An 18,713-nucleotide genomic window follows, 5' to 3' on the forward strand; every position below is an offset into this window, starting at 1 on the left:
TTCTTTGAAATATTTAGCTGTGTTTATTCTAATGTTTTCGAGATAAATTTTGAAAAAAAAATATAACTAAATCACTTTACGATTGGTAGATATTCGAAATGTAGACATTTCTCGTATAGTAAGTAGATCAATTTGTCTGTTATAGAAAGAATGTCAAATGTCATGCTTGCCAATTAAGTTACCTTCTAGTAATAGATTTTATAAGAACGTTGATTTATCAATCGAAATATATAAAGTTTTGGTAATACGATGATGAAACAACTTTTCAAAGTGATCTTACAGAGATAATGTAATTACGAAATTTATATATATATACAGATACATACGTTCATTTCGACTTTTTAAAAGAAGGAAAGAAGGCTAACGATGGAAACAAATTAAAAGTCAAATATTTTAACGTCGAATAACGAGAAGAAAAATTATCGCGTAAAAGGTATTGGAATTCGTCTCAAATAAACTCGAATATATATATATATATATATATATATATATATATATATATATCTACATAAATACAAAACAACTAACATATATTTATTATTATTATTAACATATATTTATTACATGGCATCGGAGTACGTGAACGTTGCTGGCGCAATATTAATTTCCATTAACGAATATCCAATTTCTCGTGGCAATAAAAGGAGAGGACTCATCAGGAGAATATATCTTAGCTCGTATGTAAATACATAGATATGTAACTATGTAATTAAGCAACGAAAGGTTTTCTAGCAGTGGTGATTTTGCTTTTGGTCGTTTCGAATCGCGAAATCGGGCATTACAGATTCTCTTGTATTAAATTATCCGTTGAAACTCTAGGATTTAAGAAGATAAACGTCGAGTCGTGCAAAAGTTAAATACCCATTTTATGCGTATGGCCGGAGGTGTCCGTTCTTATTACAGAAACGAGCGAGTACGATGATAGCAGCCGTATAAGTTCTCGACGAGATTGGATGATTATATTCTCGTCGTTAATATCATGTTGAAAAAATATTTTGTGCTTTTCTGGTTTACCTAAAACGATACTGTTATATTATCGATCGAAAAATATAAATAAATTAACTTTGTCCGGAGTAAATAAATGTATATATTTATATAATATATATGAATTTTTCTTTTACGTAAGCGTCTATTTAAATTTACTTAAATATAGAACATATAATTACAAATTCTGAAAAATATACATATACATATTTAATAGACACGTATAAAGTTTAATATAAAAAATATGATAATGAATTTTCCTGTATCTTATATTTACAAAAAGTTATGCGAAAGATAGCGGATGAACATATTGATTTATGCAAAATTGTTCTGACAGTGAACGCGTTAAATAACGTAAGCGATTAGTATTGAAATATTTTCACGAACAAAAGAGGATGATAACGAGTAAGAGAGAGAGAGAGAGAAAGAGAGAGAGAAACAGAGAGAAATGCAATGCAAAGTCCGTCTCTCGTTATCCATTCGCGTTAACCTTGAAAATGTTTGCAACGCGTTTCTGATCAGCGGACGTGCTCGTCGTGTCGCGTAATTAGAATATCAATTAATAATCCGGATTAATTGAGCTCTTCATTATCCATGCATACCAAAGTGATATCCTGAAGCACGAGCACGCTTTCATTATTCTCGCTTACGCGTGCCATTTCGAAATAGAAAAAAGAGTGACGGAGATGGAAAAGGATATAGGCTTGGAACGATTAAGGATAACTCAGAAATCGAGATAACTTTGTTCGTATCTGTTCAAGTTTTGGATTTTATTCGAAAAATTTTCTGATTTCTTTTTTAATTTGTTGAAATGTAACATAAAAATTTAGAGACTTTATTTAGGAAAATCAGAAGTTTTTATAAATATAATATATAAGTATATACATTTGTTTGTTAATCGCGAAATACTTTAATGTATTTTAACATTCTATTTAATTTCTATACTATTACTGTAATTATTATATTACATTTATTCTATTAATATTTATTACATTTATTATATTATATTACATTAATTATATATATATATATATAAATTTAGCTTGATCTCATTATTAGTTATTATAGAAATATTATAGGTATAGATATATGTATAAGTATTACGTGTAATATCATGTATAATACTTATGGTATAACTACTTACGTATTAGTTTGAATGACTCTATAAAAAGAGCATATAAATGAGGAAATTTTTTGTTAAATCTATTTACATCATCTATATATCTCTCTTACACTTGATCGATGCATATCAACAAATACAATTATTAAATATACAAATAAGAAATTCAAAAAAATTTCTAAACAATTTTTTCAACAAATTACAATTTAAGAAACTGCACTTTTTTAACAGGTACCATGTTTCTCTTATTTTTTGAACCGAATCCTATTTATAATCTCGAGTAACAATTAAATAAGATCAACTAACAATTAGAGAGTTACAAAAAGGGTTACGAACAAAACGTAACTATTTTCTTTCGGCGATAATTAATACCGACCAATATCCATGTAAAAGGACAATGATCACACGAAAGGATACTCTCTCGAAAGCGTAACTCTAACATCGATACAACGGAATTCAGGAAGATTCATCGAAGATCGTCGGTACCAGAGTGTACCATTTTCCAAGAGATCAGTGAAAAGATCGTTCGAGCGGCGTGGCATCTTAAAGAGGGTATCATTCATCGATACGGAACCAATTACAGGCAATACCATCTCCGTCGATCGGCCAAGATCGAAATTAAAGTCGGTTGAAGGAAAAAGACAGAGAAATAAGAGATGAAAAAAGGAAGAAATAAAAAGTAAAAAAAAAAAAAGAAGTAGAAGAGGACGAAGACGAAGGCAAAGGCGAAGAAGAAGAAGAAGAAGAAGAAGAAGTAGAAGAAGAAGAAGAAAAGTTTTAGTCCTGCGCATGTGGAGGTTGCAGAGGAGGCTGAAAGGACGTCGGCTATCTATCTGGGCTCGCAAGATTGCGAGTTGGAAGCGCTCACGCGCACTGTGTGTCTGTCGATCGTTCGGACGAGATAACGAGTACGTAGCTACGTTACATAGAGAAAGAGAGAGAGAGAGAAAAAGAGAGAGGGAGAGAGAGAGAGAGAGAGAGAGAGAGACCAGGCAAGTTAACCGGCGTTACCTCGGACTTTTAGTTGAACAGGGTAACAGCCGGGCTTAAGCACCGAGAGAGCTTACCTACCTTCCTCGGTGAGTTTGCGCGGAGCCACGTAATTGAGGCTGTTTCTGGAACGCGCCTAAGTGACAGGTGAACACCTTATATGCGAGTCACATCGCCAGTGACAGTCGTACGCGCCTTTCTAAAAACATATATATACACATACACCGACAGACAGACAAACGTAGTACGAACTCTTCTTCTTCTTCTTCTTCTTCTTTTAATAGTCCCTTCGTCTTCTTCTTCTTCTTCTTCTTTTTCTTCTTCTTATTTTTCTTCTTATTCTTTTTTAACTTCTTCTTATTCTTCTACTACATTGTTGCATTTTAGTTGCGCACAGGTGCGTGCAGATAGATCTTTTTCTTTTCTCTTTTCTTTTCCTTTAGCATAATTTCTTGTTATTCGTATTTTGAATCTGTTTAGAGCGTGTTTATTTAACAGGAAGGATATTTTTTATACGAAAGTTCCTTTCGTGTTTAGCCGAGTTTTTAGGGATGATTTATATAGGAGTCATTTGATTATCAGTCAAGTTTCCTTTTTAAGTAGTCTCTTTTTAAAAAATTCTTATTTCGATAGAAAATTAATCGAAACGAATTAGTGACAATTACATCGATCGAAATATTATATTTTGTTCGTGTTAAAATAATATAAATGAAATACAAATATCGGGGTTAGCTCACGTTGTTCGTTTTCAAAGAAAGACTTTTAAAGATTCTTACGATTACTTTTTCCAAGTCACTTTATATTCCTGATAGATGGTATTAGAGTAGTTAGAACGTTGTTAAAATTGATGGAATCTGAGGAAGTCGATGGAAAGAAGTAGGTATAAAGAGAGGATCAGGAAGGGATGAGAGGGTTGGGGTTGAAACTAAGCGTAAATCCGAAATCCAATGGGGTGGGGTGAGTACTTTAGGAAGTTAGGGGAAGAACGGGTGGAGAGAGGGGAGTGAAGTTGTCTACATTCTGGGAGATGGTCCGGGACTTTGTGGAAGGGGATGCTCGTAGTATTCGCGTGCGTGAGAGATCTACCAATCGGATCGCAGTTCCACGTTCGTTGCCATGGTAACCAACGGAGAAAGAGCAAATGAGAGGGACAGAAAGAGAGAGAAAGAGGGAAGGAACATGCGATAGGGGTAACTCGATTAAGCTTGGAACGACGCTTCCAAAGGGAATGGCTACGAAAAGGAAAGAGGAAGCTTGAGTGAGTGAGAAAGAGAGAGAGAGAGAGAGAGAGAGAGGGAGAGAAGGAAAACTACATCGTGCTCGCTAGAAGGGGTTGCTCTCTATTTGCCCTCTTAATCACCCGTTAAGTGCCACGACCCCAAAGAGTCTCCCTACGGGCATAAAACTTGTGATTCGGTGAGTGCTGCTTTCGGACATTGCTGAATCGTCCGACCTCAACGATTCTCCGATTTCACAATTTTAACGAATTTTATTTGAAACTTATGTGACATCGGAGACACAGTAAAAGTCGCAATTATTTCATTGCACTTTGATACATCGAATATCTTTGTTTTTGTTGGACGATCGTAGATTTTTCTTTTCTTTCTTTGACGAATAGAATCGTAATGTAATATTTACTGGTAAACAAGATCGGAAATATTTTGTAAACAGTTAGATTCCACGAGACAGATTTCCGTTCATATACCATTCTGATTTTGATCCTAAATGCTGAGTCTAATCTGGGTCTCGTCAAAACTACGTTGCGTTAGACGTGGGACGAGATCCGGTCGACCATTCACTCTGTCTCCCGTTCTCTTTCTTTCTCTCTCTTTCGTCATTCTTTTTCTCCTCTTGGAACTCGAGTACAATGTCGATTTTCCAGCTTGATAACTTCAAAATGGCACTCTATCTGCAGCCCTTTCTCTCGCCATGAAATACGACGATGGTGCAGTCAATTCAAGGACAATAGTGTCCTCTGCCTTTCTCGTTCCATAAAGGGAGCATGTGTACGAAAGTTATCCCTTCTTTTACTTTCTTTTTTACTCTCTCTCTCTCTCTCTCTCTCTCCCTATCCCTCTCTAGTTCGACGATCGAAGGGGTTTCGTGTCAGCAAAGCACACGAGCTATTGTAACCGGATAACTGCGTTTAGGGGTGGCTGTTTGATACATCGACTCGTCCCTACTAAGAGGAATAGGGGTTGGTTCCATAACTAGTTGCCACTTAATTTGCCAAACCACGGGGCTACGATCCCGAGGGTGGAAGTTTCATGTCTCCTTTTCAAGCGGATTGGTCCAATGAGCTTGATCGTCTGTATCGTTGACTGAACCGACTATCCGTCGGTGTAACGACGGTCGAATGATAGGGTAGCTAGGGTGTAAAGGGATATGCTGGAAATTTACACACGGAATTGCGTCCGAGTGAATTCATGAAAATTAGGGTATAGTATATGTTAGGTTGTTTTAGTATGGGGTCGACAAATTTAGAGGGCGTTTAATATTAGAAAACTGAAAGGAAATATTCCCCTCTGCCATTTTCTTTTCGTCGAACGGATTCTTGGTTTCTTCAAAAACTAATTAAGAAGTTAGAATTAAGAAATAAGCAATTAATTAACGAGTTCGTGGAGTGAAAAAATGAAGGGATGAGGGTGGTCACTTGTTTATACAGGAAAATGCCACAAACAAATTATATATTTGCGTTTTTATTTATTTTAATTAGAAACATTTAATATTTGAGGAGATACGTGTCAATTCTTACATTAGGATACTATGATTTAGAACTGACTTTATTCAGTCATTTAACTCGTACGGTAGATACTTATTTTTTTTTTAACTTCTTCAATAGTTTCTCCTCTACAATAGTTGTTATTCTTTGTTTGATTTTGAATCGATCTAAACAAGACTAGTTTTTTAGTAAAGTACGCGATCGAACGTGTGAAAGATAAAGAAAAAAGAACAAGTTAGATATCTGTATATAAGTTTGTACAAACTAATCTTGCTATTCGTATCGAATACAAATTATTGAACATTAAAAATGTATATGTAAATAAAATATGAATGAACTAACTGATAATATCGTTCAGTAAACATAATGAGTTAAGTCATTCTAAATAGAGAGATATCTGTATATTTTAAAACTGATAATTAATAATTGATGAGAAAAGTTTTAATGAATCTACAGAGAAGTAATATGAAGCGATTGTATATAACGTAGAAAGAAGTAATTTCTTAACACCTAATGATTAAAATGATTTCACTTGAAAGTTAATGAAGTTTACTCATCCTAGGATATTTTTTGAAGCCTCTGATAACTCGATGAACGTTTACCACCAAACAAAATTTTAACACTTTTTGTTTTCTTCACATATTTTTTTTTGTAATCAGCTTGTAAATTAATTAATAAAACAATAAATATAGGGTATATAGTCGCTTGGAAAAAACTTTGATTCTTTTTAACAAATTATTATTAAAAGAGATGATTTCAACTGAACAAAATTAATTGAATAAAATCATTATCCTCTTGGTTTCAGGTGAAGGTATGGTTCCAAAATCGACGAACGAAACATAAGAGAATGCAGCAAGAGGAGGAAGCAAAGGCGCAACAGCAATCGGGCGGTGGTGGGGGTGGAGGTGGTGGTGGTGGTGGTGGTGGTGGTGGTGGTGGTGGTGGTGGTGGTGGTAATGCAAATAGCAATGGTAATAATAAAAACACCCATCACGTGAGCAAATGGCAACAAGAGACGGGTGATTATCATCACGAAGATGAAGAGGAAGAGGAACAGATCGATCCCGAGGCTGAGGAGTGTTCGAGCGATTCTGAAGCGTAGCTAGACGTTCTCTGCCTGGACTAAGTTTCCAGGAGTACTATGTTCTGCTAGAAAATACGACGTATTTGAACGTCCTTGAGGAATTTCCTTGAGAACGAATTCTTCATGAAGAAGAATATGGCTGTTCGTTCGTCTTATTAAAGAATGATAACGGGTCAAAGATTATCATGATATCTTGACGAATCGATTAATCGAATTTGAGGATCTTTGTTAAGAAGAAGAAGAAGAAGAAGAAGAAGAAGAAGAAGAAGAAGAAGAAGAAGAAGAAGAAGAAGAAGAAGAAGCAGTAAAAGAAGATTGGATGTTTATGGTCGTACTATGTAGAGGATTAGAAAGACACGCGACTTCTCGCGAGATGGAAGAAAACGAGAAACGCTAAAAGAGAAGAGGGTTGAAATCGGGCCGGGTCGGAAGTCGACTAATGGAGGTATTGTTCGCGATGGCCGCCGAGGTTAAATGGAGATACTTCCGTCGCCGGAAGAAACGGACTGGACGAACGCTCGAGGGAATCACAAGAGATCGAACATCTTTTGTCCGTTGAGAAACCTCTCTAAGGGCTGCTGCGGAGTAATCGTGAGGATCGAGATCGATTTTCTCGTGATCGTTCATCCTATTTTTCGATTCAGTCGTACTCTTTTCTTTTTTTGTTTTCTTTCCTTGTTTCTTTTTTTTTTTTTGTCTCAAGAACATTTTCTTTCAAACACGTTAGACTGAGGATTCAGAAGTAGGAAAAAAAGAAAATTTCCGTAAGTTAAAAATTTTCTAATATACGGATTATATTTTCATAATGATCATGTTAATGTCATGATGATTAAATTTCTTCGATCATCAGCAGCCCACAGTCGTCTTGCCATAATTAATGCGCCATAAAGACGAGACGAGACGAGACGGGACGAGACAAGACGAGACGAGACGTCGCAAGTGTGTGTAAATAGAAAGGTGTAAAAGACGATTTTTCGATAACGATCGATCTCGTCCGATCGATCGAAATTACGTGTATATAGACGAATACAAGAACGATAAAGCTAGTGCCAAACGTCGTAATACTTAAGAAGAGAGAAAGAGAAAGAGAGAGAGAGGGAGAGAGAGAGAGAGAGAGAGAGAGAGAGAGACACAGTGTAAACTAAAAAAAAAAACACACACACACAAGACGTATTCAAAAAGTCGTATCTTAGGTCGTTGTTCTACGAACGAGCAGTATTCCTTTCGTCAATCGATGTATCGAAAATATACCGGCGATTTAAATTATTATGGACGATACTTATAAAACTATATTTTGCATCACGACTCTCGGCTAAAGTTTTTCGTTACGTTGGATTGCTTTAGTTAAAATTAATGAAGAATCTTGTAGCGCGAAGATTAGCGAACTCGTGCCAGTTTTTTATTTTAAATAATACAAAAAAAGAAAAAGAGAGATAGAGATAGAATGAGATAGAAAGAGAGAGAGAGAGAGAGAGAGAGAGAGAGAAAAAGATTGGAAGTTCTGATCTCAATGACAATTCGAATGTAAATAGTCGAAATATTCTTTTCAAACGCAGATTCGTTCTTTTCGTCCTTTTGATAAGACACAAAGAAAAAAGAAATAAACAAAAGTAGAAAAAAGAGAGATATAAACGAATCTTTTGCTTTTCGTCGAAAAAAAAAGGAAAAACAAAAAGTAAAGAATAATTCGCTTTTCGCCGAAGGTCGTGTAGTAAAATATGTCCCATACTAAATGTAAATAATCTTGTAAATAAGAAATTGTGATTTTATTTGTCGTACGAAGACATAGAATTGTACGATCGTCCCGAAGATTCAGTTCGTGCTTTAACGATATAGCGAAATAAATTATATCGACGCAATCAACGATAACGATATATTGTCGTTTTATTTCTCCCGAGTAAGATAAGAATGAAATTTCTATTTATAACGTATCTACGTATATTCGTTGCTATTCGTATCTTAGGATGACGTAAAACTTTTGAAAATCGTGCCAATGCGATTGATCGCCCGATAAATCTAACAGAGTTACGATACGTTCTCTCGATTTATTAAGAATATCGATGAGAAAGTTAAAATGGTAGTAGAACGGAATTGTAATATATACCGTTGAAACAATGCCGGTCGATCCACGGCGATAGAAGAGAATCGACTTTAAGTAATTGGGCCTCTCCGTGGCTTCGTTCGAACGGTTTATTCATCGAAAGATCGATAAATCGTCTCTCTCGACGTAAAACATCTTGCTCTCGACGCGATCGCGATTACGATCTTTCTCTCTACCCCCGTCCTCGTCCCCATCCCCCTCGTTCTCTCCCTCGATCACCTCCAACCCCCGACTCCTTGTGGAGCAATTTCGCGATGATGAAAACGGTGCTTTTAAACTCATGATATTAATGCAATGATCATCCTTGATTACCGCTTTATAACTATGCAACGTGTCCGACAAATTGCCAACGCGAAAATGATCGTGTATGCCCTCTCCTTTTCGGAAGTTCTTTCTACGCGAAGATAAGAAACGATTCTTCCACGTAATCGCTTTATAATCGCCGCTTCCAAAATGAATAATTATGGCACATGGAAGTTCTCCACCGTAATTAAGCGTTCGTGTGCATATAACGGGGTTGCGTACCTATATATGCATGCGTGCTTGGAATCGAGAGGATGTAAATATTATTCTTTCAAAAGATTTTCAAGGAAAGGATGTGATTTTTATCGGGGTTTAATTTCAGACAAAGGAAAGGAAAGAAAAAAAAGGAGATGGAAGGAGAGAGAGAGAGAGAGAGAGAATCGTAAGTTCCCAATTTTTCTCAACATTGTAAGATCATTATTTCGAGTAGATATCCTGTCTATAATACGTCACATATCTGGGCATTTACATAAAGAAACTCGCGTAACGAGTCGACAGTGAAATCGTTTCGTTCGGAGTTAAAAGGTTTGTCGAGGATGTAGAGAAAGGGAGACGAAGAGAGAGAGAGAGAAAAAGAGAAAAGAGAAAAAAGAGAAAAAAAAGAGAGAGAGAGAGCGAAAAAAGAGAGAGAATCGACTAGTAGGAGGCACGCGATGTATTTGGGGCCCGACCTTTTCTCGACGCATAATTATTCAAAAACGAAAAGGGGACCGGATCGATCGATACACCCACGAGGAATTTCGAAAGATCGACGAGATATCGAAATCATGTGACAATTACATATTAAAGCACGTTAATATCAGAATAACGAACGTGATCGTAGATCAAACGTTTGCATTCCAAGAATCGATTTTAATAAGAAATATGTTATAATAAATCCATCCTCTCTCTCTTTCTCTCTCTCTCTCTCTCTCTCTCTTTTTCTCTTTGGTCGATCGACTCGTTTAAACTCTTTCTAACTTCCGCGATGATCGTCTTCCCAAACGAGACTCATTTACATTTGGTAGGCGTGCCACTGTTAATCGCTTATTACTCACTCAACTGGTAATTAGCGCGAAGGAGCGCCGTTCCAGATTCATTTATCTCGTTCGCCGTCGGTCGCCACGATGTTTTAGAAGATTGTTTCGACGTTCGATCTATAATTATATCGCATTTATCATTCGGGCAAGTTTGTTTACCCGTATTACCAGAAACAGAAAGAGAAAAAGGAAGAAAGAAGGGGAGAGAGAGAGAGAGAGAGAGAGAGAGAGCTGGACAGAAAATTATTCTTTCGATTCTATCGAATCCATTAATACGTTAGATTCTTTCATAGTTTTTCGTTTATCGAGTTTATATAATTTCGAATAGTAATCGATTTCCTTTTATTATCCAGAGATATGTTCATTATTTATAATATCCTTTATAAATAATAAACATATGTATCAAATCTAGATTATACTTTATCTCGAAACGTTGACGAATCATTAATTACTATCGTATTAGATAATTGATCGTAATGAACCGATAAAGTTAATTGTTTATTTCGCACTAGATGATAATGAATAAGAAATAGACATTAACAAATTGTCTGAGGGAAATCGACAGTTTATGGAATTCTACGCCACTGTTTCGTTCGGGAGCACGCTTTGGCTGTTGGGGTTCTTGGTGCTCTCCTCCTCTTGCTTTGGCTTTGCAGGTAAGTGGTATGGCAAGGAAGTCGAGTGAGTGAGAGAGAGAGAGAGAGAGAGAGAGAGAGAGAGAGAGAGAAGGAGTAGAAATATCTTGGGGGTGGGGGTCGTCCAAGGGCCTGGAGTTCAGAACTGCTAATTATGTAAATTGCCAGTGTTGCAAATTACCCTCACAGTTTGCGTTCATTCTACACACAATCCACATGGTCCCTGCACATCTCGCACACCTCGCACGGAATCCATCCACTTTCAGATACTGTTACTTCCTTTGAGAGAGAGAGAGAGAGAGAGAGAGAGAGAGAGAGAGAGAGAGAGAGAGAGAGAGAGAGAGAGAGAGAGAGAAAGAGTAAGGAGGAGATATAAGAGTGCGAGGAGGACGTAACGACACCTCTGCCCTACGGAACGCTCTGCCTTCTTTCCTCCTACCTTCTCCTTGCTCCTTCATTCATCATAACCAGTACTCAACGAGTATACTGTTGGTTACTAAGATAGTCGATGTGTTCAACGTCACGAAAACCAGTCTATCGATGCTGCAAATTGCTCCTACGAACGGTGACTAGTCTGTTCTTTTCTTATATCTTTTTAATAATTTTTTCTCTTGTTTCTCCATTTTAGTTTATTTTTTCTTTGTTTAGAAAATAATTGGTTCATAAAAGCATGTTCACAACATTCGATGATCTAAACATTGATTGTTTGTTTTTATTCAGATTACTTGAAAAGGTTATTGAAAAGGAATGTAGGTAAGGACGCTGTTAGAAATAGTAAACAAAGTAGACAATGAGTCTTTCCTTCTGTTGTCCTTTTCTCTTCTTGTTTCTAGACTCTTGTTGATTATATCAGTGCGTAGATCTTTTAGAAGTCAGTCGGAGGGCAGACGTCGTACGGTTCGCTTCAGTCCAGGATTATATTTCATATATTTAGACGCTCGTAAGTAAACCTTCGTTATTACATAATTTAATTATTACTAGTATTTATCGTAATGTGAAAGTGTATGAGACAGAGAGAGAGAGAGAGAGAGAGAGAGAGAGAGAGAGAGAGAGAGAGAGCGAGAGAGAGAGAGAGAGTTAATCGATATAATATTTTTTTCTTTTTATTAAACATATATACGTACCTACGTATCTGATTTTCATGCCCATTATTTTACGTCCTACCTACATTGTATTTTATCCAATACTTATCCTTTTTATTCGGCAGATTTGTAAACGATCGAGATAATATAGCTCGTACGATTTTAAGGTTCCCCAAAGATAAGAAGAAATTCATTGCTTTCTTTCGTGTTAACCGGCGACGCGTAAAAATGCGATCTTTCGCTTTTCCTTTTTGCCCGTTTAGCATCCGACCGGCTTGTAACTGGTTATAAAGGAGATAACCTTTGTAAGCTCGTTTTCCGTGGTTCCCTGCTTCGTTCGGCCTGTGCAACATATTCGGTAGGTGCGTAATGACTCGCTAACGCGATAACGATGATAACCTCGATGATGACGTTCAACGATTCGATATTCATTAAATTTCTCTCTCTCTCTCTCTCTCTCTCTCTCTCTGTCTTTTTTTTGCTTGTTTTCTCATAATGTAGCTTTCGAGTATTCCATGTGTTGAAAGAAAAAAGCGCGTAAAATGAGGTCATCGATAACGACTGGATAAGAATTTTATGAAGAAACCAGAATAATAATATTGTATTTAATATCGTGAAGAGAGGAAGATTTTTGTGTTACTTTGATTATGAATAATAGAAGTCGTATGCGCGCATATAAATATAATTATTATTTTATGATTATTTTAATTCACCGTCGTATGATTAGGTATTTTCTGATATTCTTTTTTTTTGTGTGTATTTTCTGTCAACAGTATATGACTCATTCGACTTTACATAGATAGTAGTGGAAATAAAGAATATTGATTTTTCGAACAGTGATATGCGATACAAACATAAAGAAAAACTTGTAGGTCATATTTGTAGATCGTTTGGATTATTTGTAAACTGAGTTTCGTTGTTTCGCGCGAATTAAGAAACGTAGATACTTTCGTTATCACGAAGATTAAGCGAAATTTACATTATACTTATATATATTACGTTTAACGAAACGACATGGCGTCACCGAATGTGGTATGCAAATTAAAAAAGATAAATGGATGGAATAAGATGAAAGAAAGGAGGTTTAATATACAAAACGAGTTATCATCTTTAGCAAATAATTTTCAATTAATATTCAAAAGTAACTTCAACATTTCAAATACATCTTTATTTTTCTTTTATTTCTATATTACTTAAACATTTAACCAGTACAATGAAATCCAGAATGGATTCAAAAGAAAATATTATACATTTCCTCGGATCCATCGTTCTTGTACATTATATGTTATATCAATTTTTGTAAAAAAATGATTTAAAAGAGTTAAGATGATTAGCTGACGGTGATTTGACGAGCGTAACCGAGGATTAAGGAAGATGCTTCAGCATCGATATCGCAGCGGGTGACCGAGGTGATACGTGTGACCAATGAAATAACCCGTGAACACGAACAAATCGTTTAATCCAAGTCGAGCCACGATGGAGGGTAATGATGACCATAAACTGTTGAAGAAACGAAGGAAAGCGAGATCTTGAAGAAGAAGAAGTAAAAGAAGATGAAGAAGAAGAAGAGGTAAAAGAAGATGAAGAAGAAGAAAAAGAAGGAGAAGGAGAAGAAGAAGAAGAAGAAAGAGAGAGAGCAAAAGTTCCTGCACAACCAACCGAATAGAGGGCCTGACAGGCGAAATGGGCCTCGAGTTCCAGGCCATGTATACCTGGTCCTCTCTCTTTCTCTTTCTTCTTCCGTTCTTTCTCGATTCTCTCTCTCTCTCTTTCTCTTTCTGTTTCCCTCCTCACCGTTCTCGGATGCCACAAGCTTGAGATCCCAGATGGAGGATCCGGTTCCAGGAACCGAGCGTGTAAAACACCGGTTAAAGCCGTGCTTTCCAAGCCGGAATCGATGGGAAAACAATGGCCCGACAGGTCTTAAAGTGTCTGACAAATGTTCCACGCGTGTCGCTGCACTGACCGAAGAGACTCACGTAGACGAACTCAGTGAAGGGAAATCTAGTCAAAAGCCACGTGAAAAGATTCCTTAAACTTTTCTTATCTCCTTCTCTTTCTTTTATTTTTCGTTGTATATATTATATATTTTTTAAACGTTTACTCGAATAGAAGAACATTTATTTAAATATCTAATGAAATGTATTTTGGATAATCAAGTTTTCTTTACTTCTGCGTAAAAAAATAATAGTTTAGATTTGCTTTTATTTTTCTTCGAGTTACTCGATACCCTTCTTTGCATTCCAAACAACTCCAAGGATTTTCGATTTCTTCACGCTAATAAGTCAGTGGGATGTTGGTAGGGTGGGTGTCCCTTTGCCGTAGCGATGTTTGCATTTGAATAACAAGCGGCCGACACGACCTTTTTCACGTGAATGTGTGCCACGAAATAAATCCGCAAGTATGTGCATTTGTGTGTGTTTACGTACGTATGTACGTACTTACTTATGTACCTGCGTATGTATCAATGTAGACGAGAGTAATGTATCTACGAGCGATGAAACGCATCGGTCCATCGGACTGGACCACCGACGGGTGCAGTTAACGAAGCTCGTAAAATCCGAATTAAAGTTGGACGATACGTCACGATCGATCGTTCTCTTATTCTTCTTTCTCTTTCTCTTTCTCTTTGAGCTCGATCGATCGCGATGATCGTAAAACGTTGAACGACGTAACGTGATCGTTTTCTAACAAGAATATCAAAAATGGAAATACTATTTTTAAATCCACTGCTATAAATTAAAATACAAGTTCACAGTTTTATCGTAATTTTATATCTACGTATTATGTAATACATATTTTGATATTACTTTGTTCATTTTTATTCAATCGTTCGTCCTTTTAAATATTATTCATTAATATTCACAAAAATTATCAAGAAAATGAATTGGATAATTAGTTAAAATTGATTTTATAAATCTTTCAAAGTACAATACAGTTTTATATTTTGATATAAGTAAATCATACGATATTAGAATGTTTCCAATTTTGATCTTTCTTTAATAAAGATAAGTCGTATTATTTTTAAGTAAAAAAAAGAGAAGAAATATATAATTCTCTTTACAGAATAAGAGAAGCAAAATAATAGTTTGCTGTGTTTTGTTATTATTTAAATCGATAACATTGATGATTCAAGTACGTATGGACAAACATTGTTTATATTATCATTTCTTTTCTTTTCAATTATTTGGAGCTCGATGGATCAGTAGTCTAGTCGAAAGTTAGCGTGGAAGATACATTTACTTTAGTCGAAGGAACAAAAGTGGCTTCGGTTCGCCGACGGGGATAAGGGAGGAACTCTCCTCGAATAAAGTGGAATTGGCTTAATGAATACTCGCCCCTCATAATTACGCTTCGACTTTGCGATTTCATCTTTTTTTTTTTTTGTTTACGACTCTTTTAAATTGTACAAGAATGCACAAGTAATTATCAGCGATAAAATAGAGGAAATCAAAAGATTTTCGTATATCATACTTTTCCGCAATTTCTTTTTTGTTTAATGAATTATGAAACATTTTTATCGTTGTATTTTTAATATTTTTTTATGACGATTTAATTTTTCGTATAAACATTATCGATAATCTCGTAATGTAAAGGATTTTATGTATATGTATAGATGAAGAAACGTGTTTAATTATTTATGATATTTTTCAAGAACGAACAAAATATTCGACGTATCAATTTGGAATTTTCGAGTGGTTAGTTCGTTTCTTCATCTCTCGAGAAGTAAGAGTTCTCGAGTTACTCGATAGTTCAACGAAAGGAAGGTGTCCAGCAATTTTCTTCTCCCGAATCGTGAGGGATTCATCTCTCTCTTTCTCTCTTTCTCTCTCTCTTTCGAGTTAAGGGAGAGAGGAAAGGTAATCGAAGAAACGGAATTACACGCTGGAAATCATTCGATCGTAGGAACGTAACGTCGATAGGTCGAATCGAAGACGGGAGGTCGACCTACCAGTCCGTTTCTTAAAGTACTTGGAAGGGTTGCGAGAAAGAGAATGAGAAGGAGAAAGAGAGAAAGAAATAAAGAAAGAGACAGACAGATAGACAAACAGAGAGAGAGAGAGAGAGAGAGAGAGAGAGAGAAACAGAACGAGAAAAAGAAAGAGAAAGAAAAAGAGGGTGAGTTGACTACGGCATGTGCACCGTGTGTAACATCTAATAACCGAGTATCATCCGACTCAGGAAGGATTTCTACGATTCTAGATCGCGATTCCTCGATCTCTGTCTAATGTGGGCCAGCCACGCGAACCTATCATAACCTGGGCCAACGTCGGCCACGTAACTACATGTTTGTCCAGTTAACTTCTTCCCCGAGCCTCCACCCTTCCGAGCGAATTCCCCACGATTTCCCTTGGATTTGCATTTCTACGAGTACCTCTGCCTCGAGTACGAGTAATGGCCGAGAAGTCTCATCGTATTCGAGTAGGTACGAATGTGCACGAAAAGTTAGCTCGATTTCGATTCCGTTCGAGGATCCTTGGGCGGTCCGAGTATTATTCAGATTCGTCTTCGACTATACCTTTAATTACGAGATTTGCTTTCTCGGATTTCTCATTACGATAAAGTCGTATTGTCGACTATAGAGAGAAAGACAGATAGTGAGAAAGAAAAAGAGAGGGGAAGAAAGAGAAAGAGACAGAGAGAAATAAAGAATACGGTAATCTTTACCTTTCACAGCATTCTATATAAGTGTGTGTGTAAGGATCGGTCCAATCAAGATCCTTCTGGAGAACCTGCGGACTCCAGCAGAAGATAATTCTTCCGGATCGGTGGACCTTGTACACATGACTCTCCGGCTTGGACACTCTACACGGTATTTCGAGCGGCGTGCGAGAAGGAGTTTAAGTGTGTGCATATACACTTCCCTTTTCTTTATTTCTCTCTCTCTCTCTCTCTCTCTCTCTCTCTCTCTCTCTTTCTCCTTTCTTTCTTTCTTTCCTTTCTCTCGGCAACACCCCCGACAATATTGTAAACAAAATGGTACCACTATTTCATTGGTAACCCGACACCCCCGTTCTGAACCCACACGCATCGCTTTCGCCCGCCTCCTCGTTCTCTCTCTCTCTCTCTTTCTCTTTCTTTGTTTTTCTCTCTTTGTTTTTACTCTCCTCTCCTCTACTCTACTCTACTCTACTCTACTCTACTCAACTCAACTCAACTCAACTCAACTCAACTCAACTCTTCTCTTCTCTTCTCTCCTTCCCTACTCGTACTCACTTTTCTCTTTGTTTTCTCCTCCTACTCCCTATATACTACTCTGTTCTCGAAGCACTCAGCGTAGCCTCGTTTCTCTTTTGCTAACTAGAGGTCGAACCAACTCGATTTATTTCGATACTTAACTTGCTCCGATTACCGATTATTTATTTTATCGTATACAATTTGTTAAGTAGGTATCAAACCCGTATTCTATTCGTTTAAGACGAGTTTTTAGAATGTTTATACTGTCTTTAGAAAAATCTTAATAAGATGGTATTATAAAGATAAGTAGATTTAATATAATTTTAATGAACATATATATATATATATATCGTATAGAAAAGAAGTCCTCATTAAAAGGGTCGAACAAACTTGTTAGTTTAATTACTAACGTTTACGAAGGATAACTTTATCAAGACACATAACTAATCTTTGAATTAGATTTTTTTTCCTTTCTTTACTTTTTTCTTATTTTTTTTTCTTTTTTTGTCTTTTTTCTTTTTTCAGGTAGCACGGCCAAGCGTGTTCGCCGTCCGACTTCGTAATTTTTCTTACGTCGAGATTGCGCCGAGTAATGTTTTCTCTCCTCTTACTATTCTCTTTTTTTTTTTTTTATTTTCTTCTTCGAACGTCAAGAGGCGAATGACGAATAATCGAGGTGAATAGCTTCCAGGACGCACGAAGAATATTAAATTAAGAGTCGACTCTAAAGACCGTTCACGACGAAGAAGAGAGTCGAATCGCGCGCGCACTAAAGAGAGAGAGAGAGAGAGAGAAAGAAAGAGAGAGATCAATTTATAATAGGAATCTCGTTCGAGGATAATCACAATTTTACTGACGTTTAACGTATGTATCTACATCACGAACATTGTAGATAACGATAGAAACGAATCAGTTGTTTATAATAATCGAATAATACAATTACGAAGTAAATATAGTTACCTTGAAAAACAATAAAGAAAATATCTCAAAGTAATCAATGCATCGATATAGAGACGTACGAATAGATTATTATAAATTGAAGGAACATTAAATGCTAAGATGAATAAAGGAATCGTAGGGTATTAATTTTAGTCGATATAACAACGTCAAGAAATGCTGACATCTCTAACAGTAATTTTCATACGGATGATTAACAACAAATATGCATATATATACATATTTATTTATTTATATAAATATATATATATATATATACGTGTACACAGATACACATATACATATATAAACATAAATCGAGAGATAAAAAGTAGCTCGTAAATTTTCCAGGCGTTAAGGCGTTTCTATAATCTCGTATAACTCGATAACCATCTTACGATCGTGCCTTTCACAAGATTGAAAGTTTTATTATTCGGACGTATGTCGATGTGTGCGTGTACGTGTGTGTGTACACATACGGTTGAATTAAAATTCGTTTAACCGGTACGATTTGCGAGGCACGACATTGCCATTGATCATCTCCACATCGGGGTCCTCT

General features: G+C 36.3%; 1 protein-coding gene across 1 annotated transcript in view; it reads left to right on the plus strand.

Annotated features, from left to right (window-relative positions):
* Positions 1-8,774, plus strand: part of LOC127065963 (homeotic protein empty spiracles-like) — a 39,106-nt gene extending 30,332 nt beyond the window's left edge. Inside the window, exon 5 of the mRNA XM_050999044.1 lies at positions 6,622-8,774. Within this exon, the coding sequence (XP_050855001.1) occupies positions 6,622-6,918 (297 nt within the window). The 3' untranslated portion in view covers positions 6,919-8,774. The remainder of the gene's footprint in view (positions 1-6,621) is intronic.
* The last annotated feature ends 9,939 nt before the right edge of the window (positions 8,775-18,713 follow it).

Source organism: Vespula vulgaris, chromosome 8, assembly GCF_905475345.1.
Source record: "Vespula vulgaris chromosome 8, iyVesVulg1.1, whole genome shotgun sequence".
Classification (NCBI taxonomy): Eukaryota; Metazoa; Arthropoda; class Insecta; order Hymenoptera; family Vespidae; genus Vespula; species Vespula vulgaris.